The sequence below is a fragment of the Mytilus galloprovincialis genome, chromosome 3, assembly GCF_965363235.1.
Source record: "Mytilus galloprovincialis chromosome 3, xbMytGall1.hap1.1, whole genome shotgun sequence".
NCBI classification, from domain to species: Eukaryota; Metazoa; Mollusca; class Bivalvia; order Mytilida; family Mytilidae; genus Mytilus; species Mytilus galloprovincialis.
The window spans coordinates 21,784,480-21,802,795 of record NC_134840.1 but is presented as its reverse complement, the minus strand read 5'-3'; the positions used below and the strand labels follow the sequence as shown (position 1 = coordinate 21,802,795).

The following is an 18,316-nucleotide window of genomic DNA, read 5'->3' as shown; positions in this document are numbered from 1 at the left end:
CAATTCATTGTAATATTTTTATTAATATGTATGTACTTTTTAATATAGTTTGGGATAAATTGTAACCACTCTCATGAGGTTGTAAGGATTTTTAAAGCATAAGGATGTACAAATGTTCAACAATTTTGGGCCTGATCTTAAATGTACTGTATCTCTTGTTGAGAAGACATCTATAGGTCTGTATCATCAATAATCAGTGAAGTAATAGACAACTTTCACTCTTGATTATACTCACACAACTTGTCATTACCTTTATTAGATAACTCTGATGGTGTTTCCTTGAGTACAGTAAATGGCGGAAAATTGATTCCATTTCCTTTTGAGACACCAAGAGAATTCGAATGTTTCATCGTTTAGCTTAAAAAGATGCAACTTTCCACCAAACACAACAGAAAAAGTCACAGTATGGCCTTCAACAATGAGCAAATTACATTCCATTAAGTCAGTAATAAAAGAAAACCATCATAATGAATATGCAGACTAACTTTAATATAATGGCACCATGACAACCTCATGGGTAAATGACCTTGAACCAAAATATATCCTGATTCAAGATGCATGGACACTCCCATAAACAGAGGTCAAAACATATGACACCCTCTACTGTCATGACATGGACAGGGCATTGAAGTTAACCTATTTAAGTAGCAATGGTGAAAAACAAGTACCATAGAGAAACAGGTCATTATTTACATTTTGAACTACAACATATTCCACATATACATGTAGTAATGGTGTCTATTACCCCTTTCATGCTATGCATTTTTAAACCGGGTTCGTCCCTTATCAGTTAATCCAGGTTAAATTTAGGCAGTGTGAATGCCTTAAACTATTACGTGACAAAACATATGGAATGACATCATATTTGACAGACATCCAGTTACCATATTTACAGGGTCACAAATTATGTAACCCATATTAAATTAGCGGCAGCAAGAGGGATATAAGTGTATTTATCCATTTTGAACCAGATGTTCACAGGGCGCAGCTTTATACGACCGCAGAGTTCAAACCCTGAACATTGGGGCAAGTATGGACACAACATTCAAGCTTGATACAGCTCTGAATTTGGATTGTGATTAAATAGTTGACACAACACAGGTTTCTGACACATAATGAATGTGGTCTAAGAACTTAAACTTAAAAACTTTAAATTTTAAATTGGACATTACCGTATTATGGTCCAATATCCAAAATCTAAATACATGGTTAGATTCAGCATATCAAAGAACCCCAGAATTCAATTTTTGATAAAATCAAATAAAGTTCAATTTTAGACCCTTTAGACCTCAATGTGGTCCAATCTGATAACCGGTGTCATATGGTATTTTGAACCCCCTAAAAAGTGAACCCGGGGTCAAAATACCATGCGGTAAAATGACCCCGGGGTCATTATACCGCATGGTATTTTGACCCCGGGGTCATTTTTCACATATGGTATTTTGAACCCCCCTGCGGTATATTGAACCCCCCTGTTTTTGATAAATAGTATTGCAGATAATCTAATTTACAATTTATTGGCTATCATTTTTTTTTAATTTGTGGTTTTAAGTAGGGGGTTCAATATACCGCAGGGGGGTCAAAATACCATGGCTAAGCAAAATTTTCAAAATATCTTTTCCAGCATGTTTAACACATACAAACCACTTATTGGAGTATTATAACTATGTTAAGGAGTTAGAATAGCTTGAATTTTTGAAATTCAAGGTCTATAGTAGGGGATTCAATATACCGCAGGGGGGTCAAAATACCATGGCTAAGTAAAATTTTCAAAATATCTTTTCCAGTATATTAAATACATACAAACTACTTACTGGAGTAATATAACTATGTTAAGGATTTAGAATAGCTTGAATTTTTGAAATTCAAGGTCTATAGTAGGGGGTTCAATATACCGCAGGGGGGTCAAAATACCATGGCTAAGTAAAATTTTCAAAATATCTTTTCCAGTATATTAAATACATACAAACTACTTATTGGAGTATTATAACTATGTTAAGGAGTTAGAATAGCTTGAATTTTTGAAATTCAAGGTCTTTAGTAGGGGGTTCAATATACCGCAGGGGGGTCAAAATACCATGGCTAAGTAAAATTTTCAAAATATCTTTTCCAGTTTATTAAATACATACAAACTACTTATTGAAGTATTATAACTATGTTAAGGAGTTGGAATAGCTTGAATTTTTGAAATTCAAGGTCTATAGTAGGGGGTTCAATATACCGCAGGGGGGTCAAAATACCATGGCTAAGTAAAATTTTCAAAATATCTTTTCCAGTTTATTAAATACATACAAACTACTTATTGAAGTATTATAACTATGTTAAGGAGTTGGAATAGCTTGAATTTTTGAAATTCAAGGTCTATAGTAGGGGGTTCAATATACCGCAGGGGGGTCAAAATACCATGGCTAAGTAAAATTTTCAAAATATCTTTTCCAGTTTATTAAATACATACAAACTACTTATTGAAGTATTATTACTATGTTAAGGAGTTGGAATAGCTTGAATTTTTGAAATTCAAGGTCTATAGTAGGGGGTTCAATATACCGCAGGGGGGTCAAAATACCATGGCTAAGTAAAATTTTCAAAATTTCTTTTCCAGTTTATTAAATACATACAAACTACTTATTGAAGTATTATAACTATGTTAAGGAGTTAGAATAGCTTGAATTTTTGAAATTCAAGGTCTATAGTAGGGGTTCAATATACTGAGGGGGGTCAAAATACCATGGCTAAGTAAAATTTTCAAAATATCTTTTCCAGTTTATTAAATACATACAAACTACTTATTGAAGTATTATAACTATGTTAAGGAGTTGGAATAGCTTGAATTTTTGAAATTCAAGGTCTATAGTAGGGGGTTCAATTTACCGCAGGGGGGTCAAAATACCATGGCTAAGTAAAATTTTCAAAATTTCTTTTCCAGTTTATTAAATACATACAAACTACTTATTGAAGTATTATAACTATGTTAAGGAGTTGGAATAGGTTGAATTTTTGAAATTCAAGGTCTATAGAAGGGGGTTCAATATACAGCAGGGGGGTCAAAATACCATGGCTAAGTAAAATTTTCAAAATATCTTTTCCAGTATATTAAATACATACAAACTACTTATTGGAGTATTATAACTATGTTAAGGAGTTAGAATAGCTTGAATTTTGAAATTCAAGGTCTATAGTAGGGGGTTCAATATACCGCAGGGGGGTCAAAATACCATGGCTAAGTAAAATTTTCGAAATAACTTTTCCAGTATATTAAATACATACAAACTACTTACTGGAGTAATATAACTATGTTAAGGATTTAGAATAGCTTGAATTTTTGAAATTCAAGGTCTATAGTAGGGGGTTCAATATACCGCAGGGGGGTCAAAATACCATGGCTAAGTAAAATTTTCAAAATTTCTTTTCCAGTATATTAAATACATATAAACTACTTATTGGAGTATTATAACTATGTTAAGGAGTTAGAATAGCTTGAATTTTTCAAATTCAAGGTCTATAGTAGGGGGTTCAATATACCACAGGGGGGTCAAAATACCATGGCTAAGTAAAATTTTCAAAATATCTTTTCTAGTATATTAAATACATACAAACTACTTATTGGAGTATTATAACTATGTTAAGGAGTTAGAATAGCTTGAATTTTTGAAATTCAAGGTCTATAGTAGGGGGTTCAATATACCGCAGGGGGGTCAAAATACCATGGCTAAGTAAAATTTTCAAAATATCTTTTCCAGTTTATTAAATACATACAAACTACTTATTGAAGTATTATAACTATGTTAAGGAGTTGGAATAGCTTGAATTTTTGAAATTCAAGGTCTATAGTAGGGGGTTCAATATACCGCAGGGGGGTCAAAATACCATGGCTAAGTAAAATTTTCAAAATATCTTTTCCAGTTTATTAAATACATACAAACTACTTATTGAAGTATTATAACTATGTTAAGGAGTTGGAAAAGCTTGAATTTTTGAAATTCAAGGTCTATAGTAGGGGGTTCAATATACCGCAGGGGGGGTCAAAATACCATGGCTAAGTAAAATTTTCAAAATTTCTTTTCCAGTTTATTAAATACATACAAACTACTTATTGAAGTATTATAACTATGTTAAGGAGTTAGAATAGCTTGAATTTTTGAAATTCAAGGTCTATAGTAGGGGTTCAATATACTGAGGGGGGTCAAAATACCATGGCTAAGTAAAATTTTCAAAATATCTTTTCCAGTTTATTAAATACATACAAACTACTTATTGAAGTATTATAACTATGTTAAGGAGTTAGAATAGCTTGAATTTTTGAAATTCAAGGTCTATAGTAGGGGGTTCAATATACCGCAGGGGGGTCAAAATACCATGGCTAAGTAAAATTTTCAAAATTTCTTTTCCAGTTTAGTAAATACATTAAAACTACTTATTGAAGTATTATAACTATGTTAAGGAGTTGGAATAGGTTGAATTTTTGAAATTCAAGGTCTATAGTAGGGGGTTCAATATACCGCAGGGGGGTCAAAATACCATGGCTAAGTAAAATTTTCAAAATAACTTTTCCAGCAAGTTTAATAAATACATACAAACTACTTACTGGAGTAATATAACTATGTTAAGGATTTAGAATAACTTGAATTTTTTGAAATTCAAGGTCTATAGTAGGGGGTTCAATATACCGCAGGGGGGTCAAAATACCATGGCTAAGTAAAATTTTCAAAATATCTTTTCCAGTATATTAAATACATACAAACTACTTATTGGAGTATTATAACTATGTTAAGGAGTTAGAATAGCTTGAATTTTTGAAATTCAAGGTCTATAGTAGGGGGTTCAATATACCGCAGGGGGGTCAAAATACCATGGCTAAGTAAAATTTTCAAAATATCTTTTCTAGTATATTAAATACATACAAACTACTTATTGGAGTATTATAACTATGTTAAGGAGTTAAAATAGCTTGAATTTTTGAAATTCAAGGTCTATAGTAGGGGGTTCAATATACCACAGGGGGGTCAAAATACCATGGCGAGGTATGTATTAAACTTGTGGGAAAAGATATTGGAAAATTTTACTTTGCCATGGTATTTTGACCCCCTGCAGTATATTGAACCCGTTACTCTAGACCTTTAATTCAAAAAATTCTGGCAATTCCAACTTTTTTTTATGTAGTTAGAATACACCAATAAGCAGTTTGTATGTATTAAACTTGCAGGAAAAGTTATTTTGAAAATTTTACTTTGCCATGGTATTTGGACCCCCCTGCGGTATATTGAACCCCCTACTCTAGGCCTTTAATTTCAGAAATTCTGGCAATTTGAACTTTTTTATGTAGTGAGAATACACCAATAAGTAGTTTGTATGTATTAAACTTGATGGAAAAGATATTTTGAAAATTTTACTTTGCCATGGTATTTTGACCCCCCCCCCCCCCCCCTGCGGTTTATTGAACCCCCTACTCTTGGCCTTTAATTTCAGAAATTCTGGCAATTCAAACTCTTTTATGTAGTAAGAATACACCAATAAGTAGTTTGTATGTATTAAACTTGCTGGAAAAGATATTTTGAAAATTTTACTTTGCCATGGTATTTTGACCCCCCTGGGGTATATTGAACCCCCTACTCTTGGCCTTTAATTTCAGAAATTCTGGCAATTTGAACTTTTTTATGTAGTAAGAATACACCAATAAGTAGTTTGTATGTATTAAACTTGATGGAAAAGATATTTTGAAAATTTTACTTTGCCATGGTATTTTGACCCCCCTGCGGTTTATTGAACCCCCTACTCTTGGCCTTTAATTTCAGAAATTCTGGCAATTTAAACTCTTTTATGTAGTAAGAATACACCAATAAGTAGTTTGTATGTATTAAACTTGATGGAAAAGATATTTTGAAAATTTTACTTTGCCATGGTATTTTGACCCCCTGCGGTATATTGAACCCCCTACTCTAGGCCTTTAATTTCATAAATTCTAGCAATTCTAACTCTTTTATGTAGTAAGAATACACCAATAAGCAGTTTGTATGTATTTAACTTGCTGGAAAAGATATTTTGAAAATTTTACTTTGCCATGGTATTTTGACCCCGCTGCAGTTTATTGAACCCCATACTCTTGGCCTTTAATTTCAGAAATTATGGCAATTTAAACTCTTTTATGTAGTAAGAATACACCAATAAGTAGTTTGTATGTATTAAACTTGATGGAAAAGATATTTTGAAAATTTTACTTTGCCATGGTATTTTGACCCCCCTGCGGTATATTGAACCTCCTACTCTTGGCCTTTAATTTCAGAAATTCTGGCAATTTAAACTCTTTTATGTAGTAAGAATACACCAATAAGTAGTTTGTATGTATTAAATTTGCTGGAAAAGATATTTTGAAAATTTTACTTAGCCATGGTATTTTGACCCCCCTGCGGTATATTGAACCCCCTACTCTAGGCCTTTAATTTCAGAAAATCTGGCAATTTGAATTCTTTTATGTAGTTAGAATACACCAATAAGTAGTTTGTATGTATTAAACTTGCTGGAAAAGATATTTTGAAAATTTTACTTTGCCATGGTATTTTGACCCCCTGCGGTATATTGAACCCCCTACTCTAGGCCTTTAATTTCATAAATTCTAGCAATTCTAACTCTTTTATGTAGTAAGAATACACCAACAAGCAGTTTGTATGTATTTAACTTGCTGGAAAAGATATTTTGAAAATTTTACTTTGCCATGGTATTTTGACCCCCCTGCAGTTTATTGAACCCCCTACTCTTGGCCTTTAATTTCAGAAATTATGGCAATTTAAACTCTTTTATGTAGTAAGAATACACCAATAAGTAGTTTGTATGTATTAAACTTGATGGAAAAGATATTTTGAAAATTTTACTTTGCCATGGTATTTTGACCAACCTGCGGTATATTAAACCCCTTACTCTAGACCTTTAATTAAAAAAATTCTGGCAATTCTAACTTTTTTATATAGTTAGAATACACAAATAAGCAGTTTGTATGTATTAAACTTGCTGGAAAAGTTATTTTGAAAATTTTACTTTGCCATGGAATTTTGACCCCCCTGCAGTATATTGAACGCCCTACTCTAGGCCTTTAATTTCAGAAATTCTGGCAATTCTAACTCTTTTATGTAGTTCAAATACACCAATAAGTAGTTTGTATGTATTAAACTTGTTGGAAAAGATATTTTTAAAAATTTACTTTGCCATGGTATTTTGACCCCCCTGCAGTATATTGTACTCGGGGGGGCCACTTGCTATATAATTAGTGGTAGGGATGAGCCGCTGGAATAGGTCACTTTTTCATGCTCTATGATATATGAAAAGGGTGAGAAATTCAGATGAAATATATCAATAGGTTGATATTATCACTTGCTTGATTATATCATAAGTATCTGAAACTAATCAGATGTCCGCATTTATTCTTGATGCGGTTAAACCACAGTTGTAAATCCATCAGTTATTTGTCAAACCAATTAAACTCTATTTATTCTGATGTGGTATTTCCACTGATGCCAGTGATAGATGCAATAAATCCAACTATTTTGACATTTGCACCTAATTATCATTCAAGGGTTTGTATACATAAAACATGATAACAATTAATTTATTTAAAGAAATTCCATTGTGACAGCGTCCTTTACGAGGGAACGGCAATGAAACTGTTTCTCAGTTTTTAATTAATAATTAAACATGTTACGCTCTGGGGTGATATTACATTTATCTGACCATAGATGTAAAACCATCTATGATCTGACCAAACGTCTTTTATATGTATTGTATTTTGGAATTGAAATATCTTTATAATGAAAGATGTAAAATGGGCAATACGAAAAAAGTGTTTAAGATATATGACGAATTTATTGGAAAAGAAGGTGATTTTATTGCGACTATTTTGCTTCTTAACAAGAACGTAATGATAAGCGGTGAAAATATTGAAATATATCTATAGGTCTGTTTTTTGTTAATTAATATATGACAAGGTATATATTTTTGATTAACAAAATATATGAAAAGGGTGGGGTACTTGATGTCTCAGCTGCTCACCCCTACCAAAAAAAGTTTGAAGTGGCCCCCCCGAGATATTGTACCCCCTAATGAGACCTTTAATTTCCAAAAATCTGGCAATTTGAACTTTTTTATGTAGTAAGAATACACCAATAAGTAGTTTGTATGTATTTAACTTGCTGGAAAAGATATTTTGAAAATTTAACTTTGCCATGGTATTTTGAACCCCTGCGATATATTGAACCCCTTACTCTAGACAATTCAAAAAATTCTGGCAATTTTAACTCTTATATGTAGTTAATATACACCAACAAGTAGTTTGTATGTATTAAACTTGATGGAAAAGATATTTTGAAAAATTTACTTTGCCATGGTATTTTGACCCCCCTGCGGTATATTGAACCCCTTACTCTAGACCTTTAATTAAAAAAATTCTGGCAATTGGAACTTTTTTATATAGTTAGAATACACAAATAAGCAGTTTGTATGTATTAAACTTGCTGGAAAAGTTATTTTGAAAATTTTACTTTGCCATGGTATTTTGACCCCCCTGCAGTATATTGAACCCCCTACTCCAGGCCTTTAATTTCAGAAATTCTGGCAATTCGAACTCTTTTATGTAGTTAGAATACACCAATAAGTAGTTTGTATGTATTTAACTTGCTGGAAAAGATATTTTGAAAATTTTACTTTGCCATAATATTTTGACCCCCTGCGATATATTGAACCCCTTACTCTAGACAATTCAAAAAATTCTGGCAATTTTAACTCTTATATGTAGTTAATATACACCAACAAGTAGTTTGTATGTATTAAACTTGATGGAAAAGATACTTTGAAAATTTTACTTTGCCATGGTATTTTGACCCCCCTGCGGTATATTAAACCCCTTACTCTAGACCTTTAATTAAAAAAATTCTGGCAATTCTAACTTTTTTATATAGTTAGAATACACAAATAAGCAGTTTGTATGTATTAAACTTGCTGGAAAAGTTATTTGGAAAATTTTACTTTGCCATGGAATTTTGACCCCCCTGCAGTATATTGAACGCCCTACTCTAGGCCTTTAATTTCAGAAATTCTGGCAATTCTAACTCTTTTATGTAGTTCAAATACACCAATAAGTAGTTTGTATGTATTAAACTTGTTGGAAAAGATATTTTTAAAATTTACTTTGCCATGGTATTTTGACCCCCCTGCAGTATATTGTACCCCCTAATGAGACCTTTAATTTCCAAAAATCTGGCAATTCTTACTCTTTTATGTAGTAAGAATACACCAATAAGTAGTTTGTATGTATTTAACTTGCTGGAAAAGATATTTTGAAAATTTAACTTTGCCATGGTATTTTGAACCCCTGCGATATATTGAACCCCTTACTCTAGACAATTCAAAAAATTCTGGCAATTTTAACTCTTATATGTAGTTAATATACACCAACAAGTAGTTTGTATGTATTAAACTTGATGGAAAAGATATTTTGAAAAATTTACTTTGCCATGGTATTTTGACCCCCCTGCGGTATATTGAACCCCTTACTCTAGACCTTTAATTAAAAAAATTCTGGCAATTGGAACTTTTTTATATAGTTAGAATACACAAATAAGCAGTTTGTATGTATTAAACTTGCTGGAAAAGTTATTTTTAAAATTTTACTTTGCCATGGTATTTTGACCCCCCTGCAGTATATTGAACCCCCTACTCCAGGCCTTTAATTTCAGAAAGTCTGGCAATTGGAACTCTTTGATGTAGTTAGAATACACAAATAAGTAGTTTGTATGTATTAAACTTGCTGGAAAAGATATTTTGAAAATTTTACTTTGCCATGGTATTTTGACCCCCCTGCGGTATACTGAACCCCCATACTCTAGGCCTTTAATTTCCAAAAATCTGGCAATTCTAGCTCTTTTATGTAGTTAGAATTCACCAATAAGTAGTTTGTATGTATTTAACTTGCTGGAAAAGATGTTTTTAAAATTTTACTTTGCCATGGTATTTTGACCCCCTCCCCCTTTTTTTACCATGGAAAATCAAAACTGCCCTTATATATATATATATATATATATATATACATATGTTATAATTACAAATAGTTAAAGCATTCAAGCTACATATGGTCTAGTTATAATGTGTCAATAAGTATTTTGAATGACATTTTGTTGGTAAAGACTTCAGAGCACTTATACCAAGCAAAGATATTTCTTTTTATTAAGCATGGAAAATGTACCTCCCCTTCTTTTATGAATGATTTTTTAATTTATGATAAGCTTTAGAATAATGTAAAATGTTCTAATATTCATCTTGGATGAAAAAAACAGGGGGGTTCAATTTACCATGGGGGTTCAATTTTCCATACAGGGGGGGTTCAATTTACCATGGGGGGGTTCAATTTACCATAGCGGTATTTTGACCCCGGGGTCAATTTACCATGGGGTTCAAAATACCATATGACACCGGGCCCAAACATCAAAAATCTAAATACATGATTAGATTAAGCATGTATCAAAGAACCCCATATATACAATTTATGTTGAAATCAAACAAAGTTTAATTTTGGACCGCAATTTGAACCAACTTCAAAACTGGGCCTATAATCAAAAATATAAATACAGGTTTAGATTCAGCATATCAAAGAACCCCAAGGATTCAATTTTTGTTGATATCAAACGAAGTTTAATTTTGGACCACGATTTGGACCAACTTGAAAACTGGGCCCATAATAAAAATTATAAGTACATGTTTAGATTCAGCATATCAAAGAACCCCAAGGATTCAATTTTTGTTGAAATCAAACCAAGTTTAATTTTGGACCACGATTTGGATCAACTTGAAAACTGGGCCCATAATAAAAAATCTAAGCACGTGTTTAGATTCAGCATATCAAAAAAACCCAAGAATTCAACTTTTGTTGAAATTAAACAAAGTTTAATTTTGGACCCCAATTTGGACCAACTTGACAACTGGGCCAATAATCAAAAATCTAAGTACATGTTTAGATTCAGCATAACAAAGAACCCCAAGAATTCAATTTTTGTTAAAATCAAATTTAGTTTAATTTTGGACCCTTTGGACCTTAATGTAGACCAATTTGAAAATGGGGCAAAAAAAAAAAGAATCTACATACAGTTAGATTCGGCATATCAAAGAACCCCAATTATTCAATTTTTGATGAATTCAAACAAAGTTTAATTTTGGACCCTTTGGGCCCCTTAATTATTCCTAAACTGTTGGGACCAAAACTCCCAAAATCAATCCCAACCTTCCTTTTATGGTCATAAACCTTGTGTTTAAATTTCATTGATTTCTATTTACTTATACTAAAGTTATTGGGCGAAAAACCAAGAATAATGCTTATTTGGGCCCTTTTTTGGCCCCTAATTCCTAAACTGTTGGGACCAAAAATCCCCAAATCAAACCCAACCTTACTTTAGTGGTCATAAACCTTGTGTCAAAATTTCATAGATTTCAATTTACTTAAACTAAAGTTATAATGCAAAAACCAAGAAAATGCTTATTTAGGCCCTTTTTGGCCCTTAATTCCCAAACTGTTGGGACCAAAACTTCCAAAATCAATCCCAACCTTCCTTTTATGGTCATAAACCTTGTGTTTAAATTTCATAGATTTCTATTAACTTTTACTATAGTTATAGTGCGAAAACCAAAAGTCTTTGGACGACGACGCCAACCTGATACCAATATACGACCAAAAAATTTTCAATTTTTGCGGTTGTATAAAAACCTGAATAATGACAAACGATGAAACCTTTAAAACTTCCATCACTTTTTGGGCAAAACAAGTTCACTTTGCATAAAGTGTCGTTATTTGAAAACATGGAAAGTAGTTGATGTGGAATTTCTCTGAAGTGGTCTGGAGTGCGGTAAAAGAATCAGAATTCAAAATAATGCATCTGTGATGAAAAAGAAATGTAAATATGTACAGTGGACTGATGCGGGTTTCAGTTTGGTGCTTACTTTTCTATTTTTGTTGAAAGGGAAAATCCTAAACTGGTTTAATTTTTTTCAAGTGTCTGTGTGAACTCGGGTAATTAATTCTGATTACAAATGTAGTTATCGCGGGTTTGACCCATAGCATACTTCATAGTGTGAACACGGTATATGTTTCTTAGAGGACAAGGTCATGGCTAGAATTTTGCTAGAGAATTCTTAAGTACACTGTATATGAGTTAAAGTAGTACATGTACTTAAATGTTACTAATTAGGTCAAGCAGGTTGAGCTGACCAAAGATTTTATGAGTCTTTTATAGTAGTTTTTTTTAGGAGTTTCCCTATATAATATGAACTATTTCTGAATCTTATTTAGGTGACAAGCAGTCATGCAGAATAAGAATAAATATCAATATATATATATATGATAAAATCAAAATGGTTAAAATATACAAGGTTACAACAAAAAAATTTAATCAAAATATAATTTCTGATTATGTACCAGGAAACAAATTTGGTTTTCAGTCCTGTATAATCACACTCAATCTACAAAAATAGATATTTATCAATACAAATCAAAATTATTTCAGAGAGGTTACTCTGACATTTAATTTCCACTTAATCTTATAACCTATTTCTGGATGACCTGCAAGTTGCTGTAATTTCCTATTCGAATTCTAATTATACTTTGTGAATGATTGAGATAGTTGATATGTTATTCCACTTTCAGCACTATATACATGATATAGCCATATTGTTGTGGCCAGCTTTTATTGGTGGTGGAAGCTAGCGTGCCAAGAAAGTACCACAGACCTTGTAAAGGAAAACATGCAATGCTTAAGTCAATTAAGATTGGGAGTCTATTACACCTGCTACCTACATGTATAGGGTTCCAACTAACAACCCCAGTGTTGACAGATTAGAGATACAGTATATGAACTACTAGTGCATGCATTTTTTTGTATCCAGACCACTGGGCCAGGGAGACTTAAGGTGTCAGTAACTGAATGTACTCTCATATCTATACTTAGTCTTTTTGTTGCTGTTTTTAGTCTGATGTGTATACAGTCTATACACATTTGTAATTTTAGCCAATATTGGCTCTAACTGACCCAGCAGTTTTAGAGAAGTTCTCACAATGAATTGTATTGTTAATAGTTTATCTTGTGAAAAAAGGTTGGTATGCAATGTCTCTTTCTGTGAACGTGAACAAAAGAATAGAAAGTGAGGATTAGCTGTTCTTCCTCAATAAAACAGATGATTTCCTTAGAAACTACGCATACATATACCATTAGGAAGGATATATGTGAAGATAACATCATAACATTATTATAGGTGTGTACACATCTTAAATCTTAAAAATAAAATTCTCCATCACTGTGAGTGTATGTGCAACTTGATACTATATGTACAGCAGAGGTCTAAACCATGAATAGTTAAGGTTTGGACACAACAGTCAAGTTTGATACAGCTCTGAATTTATATTGTAATTAATTAAACATTTGACACAGAATTATCTTTCCAACACAAAATGAATGTTGTCTAAAAATATATATGTCTTTGGAACTTGGAAGACAATATATACAATGTCATACCTTTATACTACCACACAAAAAGGGGAGATAACTCTCTTATACCATGATAAGCTTATTGCTTCACATTCTTTAATTTATATATCTTACATTAACTGAATCCAGTGAAACATCAAAGCTATATATTGTTTTTCTCGTCTGTTAAATTATAAGGATTTATATTTTACCGCACTCCATCAAGCTTTTAATTTTGTTAGGCATAAATAATAGTTTGAGATATACATGTATACATACTAGCACATGAATGCAGTACATACAGATATACATGTACTTCTAAGTACTGATATTTTGTTGAACTTTTAATCAAGACATTCCATTTGATAACATCAAAAAGATTTCATACACTCAAAGGCTGCATTTCAACTTGATAAAGTAAATAAGTAGATACTAATTACAAATCTAAAGATGATGTAAAGTACATGTACAAAAAAATGTACATGTGATGTGGCCATTGATGAACAAAAAATGTCAAACGTTACAAATTAAAAAAGCATATTATCATATACTTAGACTAAATAACATATGAATTTTACCGTATGATAATAGCATTAAATTAACGTATATTTCATATTTTTTCCAATTAGTGCTTAGCGGGCTGATATGAAAAGTTTATCACATGCTTCGATTGTTATCACATGCCTTTCTGTAACGTTATCACATGGCATTCCGGTGATACTCAGCAAATTCCGGAAAATACACCTCAATACTACGTTTTCAGTGAAAAACATTACAAAGTAGTGTACAAAACAATTATTTGGATACTGGAAAATATATTGTGTAAAATAATATAAAAAAAAAAAAAAAAAAAAAAAAAATAATAATTATTTAATAAATGCATTTTTTAAAAGTTTCAAACATAATTTAGAAAGTTATTTTAAAAAAGGTTGACTTTTCCAAACAATGTTCATTATGTATATTGTTGAATTATTTTTTTTTATCGATTCGTCCATGTTAAAATGGTTTTTTTTTTCTCTGTTGAGGCATATGTTAGAAAGACTCATATCGAATGTACCAAAATTTGGGTCCGACGTCCCTGAACTTTTCACTCTTTGAACTTCTTTTCTAAAAGGATCATTATATGAATCTGTTATTTTTCTTTACTGTTGAAGCATATGATAAAAAGATCATAACATGTCATTTTTCATATCGCATGTATTATCAGCCCTTGGTCAATATCAGCCCTCGAGCCATGCGGCTCTTGGGCTGATATTGAACCTAGGGCTGATAATACATGCGATATGAAAAATGCCATGTAATAATCTGATATTATATTATGAATCTGTCAAAAATGATACTGATAAATAATGTTGTATATTATTATTAACTTTTATGTTACTTTGCCTAGGCAAGAAGCTTAAGCCATTGAGCACTTATTATTATTAAACCGGCCACTGGCCATGGAAAAAAATTGTTTACCTGTTCAAAACTCTGAAAGTAAAAATTCAGAATACAACTTATATATAAATTGTTTGGTTCATGATACAACCAACAGACATGAAAGACAAATTCAAATTCCCTGATTCAATGTAGTTGATCTTCAATGGTCCCTTATTTACATTCTAGTATTCAAGTTTCTGTTTGAATGGAACTAAAAAATGCTGTAAATTTGGTCTGATATGGGTTGTTATAGTCAAGAACTGGGTTACCAGTAACAGCTATAGTATGCCCACTATTTCAAAGTCAAAGAAAACAAATTCAATCTCATTGGTGGGTTCCCTCAGTGTCAGCACATGCTGTAGTGTAAGACTCAACTATCAAACCAAAACCAAACATCTTTGTTTTCCTGGGTCGAATTTATCAGTCCTTCTTCCAAGTGTACATGTACCTACATTTCAGTTCTATGAATTATTGAAAAGGTCAAATATTGTTAACAGTATCTCACCCTAAAAATTGATGTCTAACAACCATCAAACATTCAATCAATACAGCATTTATACATGTAATCAGTTATGCTAGACAAATTGGAGTCAATTATAAGATACAACTGCAGGAATGAACGGATCATGAATAATGATGAAAATTTAATTTTCAAATTTATTAAATACAATGTACATGTATTCAAAAACTTGCAAAAACCAATCCTGCTTCAAAATTATAAATACTTTTATTATTGATGTCAGCTGACCTAGGTTTGACCATTTGTTGATTTCCAATATTATTGTGTAAGGTGAGGAAAACCACCTTTGTACAATTTCAGCTATTTCATCACAATTAACAAGTTTTCTCATGGAACTGCATCTGGTTTGCACAACCATTAATAATCTATAAGATCATCTATCGGTACATATAAAATACTGTTTTTGAAGTTTGGAAAATAAAGTAGGATCTTTCTGCAGTAATCACATTATTTCTGTACTTTAATATATCAAAGTCTTATAAATAACATGTGATCAGTAATAACTATATGTAGATCATATGAAAAATGTATGATATGCTACAGTCATTGACAGTAAATTTCATATACATGTACATGTAGATATCTGAAACAGATATGATCTGCTACAGTAAATATGGATACATTTTGTACATTATCTAAGACAGATTTGATTTTCATTGTATTACATTGTATTACATGTACATGCATGTACAGTAGAAATGGATATCTGAGACAAATATGATCTACATACACTAACAGTGTACGTTTTATTTCAGTAAACATGGATATCTGAGGCTGGTACATGTATGATCTGTTACAGAAAATACGGATGTCTGAAGCATATCATGTAATCTGTTATGGTATGGATGCTTTAAAAATATATTATTTTTTAAGATATTGGGGTCTTTAGCAGATCATATAATCTGTTACGGAATGGAATCTATGAATGTCTAATAACATGAATAAATATATTACAGATGTATGTGATCTGTTAAAGTATGGATGTTTTCAAAAGATCAAATTACATTGTATCTGTTAATGAATGGAATCTATGGATCCCTTTACTCTCTTGTTGCGCTATTTATATGTGGTTACACTCCGTTTGCCAAGAAAAACCGCAGCTGGACCTCAATATATGATGTTATAAATAAACAAACAGAGACAACATAAGCTCATAGAGCTTTTAACCAACATAAATGTTAAGCAATGATGACCTAATATGCTTCAATTGGTGACCATTTGAAGAAAAGATTACACAATAGAAGGTACCTGGTATAATCTTATTTTACTTTAAAGAGATACAATAGGTTTAGCGAAAAGGTGCTTGCATAAATGAAAAAGAATGGACATATGTGTGCCTTGGGCACACTCAGAACAGTCAGTGTTGACATATGTGTCCCTCCTGCAGCAAGAGGGTTTAAAAGATACAGTGGGATTTACATTTGAAATCATGATTATGTGACTAGATGTTTAGCTGAATTGAGATCTTACTTTGATGGATTCTCGGTTGTCTTCATGTGTACAATGTATGGATAGACTACACATATACATATACATGTATATGCTACCTTTGACCATAACAGAAGGTCTGACGGAAGAATGAACCTTTTATATTGACGAGAAAATGAAGAAAGGGCCCATAATGATATTCTATGTTTAATGTTTAAGAGTTCCATATTCATTCCTACCTGTACCAAATGAAGAATTGGCATTTAACCATTTATTCTGACAGAAGCCATATGAAACTCATTCAATTCTACATGTTCTAATCAAATATATTTACCATAAACATGAACCACATGCAGTTTCCATAATTTACCAAATTCATTTGTTTATTGTAGTGTACCAACAAAAAATGATGGCTTCACTATGTTTTGTGAAATATCAAGATTATGAACAAACTAAATACATATTTGGTATCAAAGTTATGATGTACTTAAATTATTAATTGATTCAGACATTCTGTATCAATAATTTACTTGACATGTTTATTTATTTACAATATATTTCAATTTGGATTCACCTGGTGCATAACTCACCTAGTTCCCTGTTTATGCTTCTGGTCATCAGAATCTGTTTGTCCGTTCCCTGCCATTTGTCGGTATTATGAATAATATTTCCAATAGCCCATTAACAGTTAATAAACAAACGATTACTGTCCAATACACTATTTTAAGGAAGCTGAGTCTAAACGGACTGAGTGAGCTGCTTAATCCCAGTATCTGAACTACAAACTTATAACGTTTTTAACGATTTTGAAAGCTATCATCTTGTAAAATATTATAATTCAAATTTATAAGATCATAGAGATAACAAACAGTTTCGAGTCTGCATCATACGAGATGTAAAATCGCCATGTTGACGGATGTTTTCACCTATAACCTTTTTCAATAATCACTTTAAATATGAAACAGACATTAGTACATTTTTCGCATTGCTTCCAAAATGTATGCTTTGTAATGAAATTCGATTATTTCACCATGAATTACTAAGTTTTGATTATAAATACAAAAATCCTCGTTTGATTTCCATTAAAATATTATCGTTTCATGTTCTCCGTTTATTGACACATATGTCACGTGACTAGAATACACATTTTGTATGACGTCACGATAGGGAATTCCCTCCGGGCACCTGCTACACAGTGGATACCCATCATTTTATTCAACATAAATCTCATCCCAGAATGGAGAATGGAAAACATTATTTTCCAAAGAAACGTTTCATCATTCTCAGTGTGTTAGTACGGTTTTAGATTAGACAGAGGGTTGATTAAAAGACCATTTTAGAAATTATTAAACTCATCTTTTAACTTAATAATATTCTAATAGCACATTGCTGGCGGGAGAGCTTCAATCGTGTTCTTTTTGATAATATGTGTCTTAGATATAAAAGTTGGTGCCAT

At 31.7% G+C, this 18,316-nt stretch overlaps 1 protein-coding gene across 1 annotated transcript in view; it reads right to left on the bottom strand.

Annotated features, from left to right (window-relative positions):
- Window positions 1-17,987, bottom strand: part of LOC143067415 (beta-arrestin-1-like) — an 87,504-nt gene extending 69,517 nt beyond the window's left edge. Inside the window, exon 1 of the mRNA XM_076240671.1 lies at window positions 17,451-17,987. Within this exon, the coding sequence (XP_076096786.1) occupies window positions 17,451-17,506 (56 nt within the window). The 5' untranslated portion in view covers window positions 17,507-17,987. The remainder of the gene's footprint in view (window positions 1-17,450) is intronic.
- Between the last annotated feature and the right edge of the window lie 329 nt (window positions 17,988-18,316).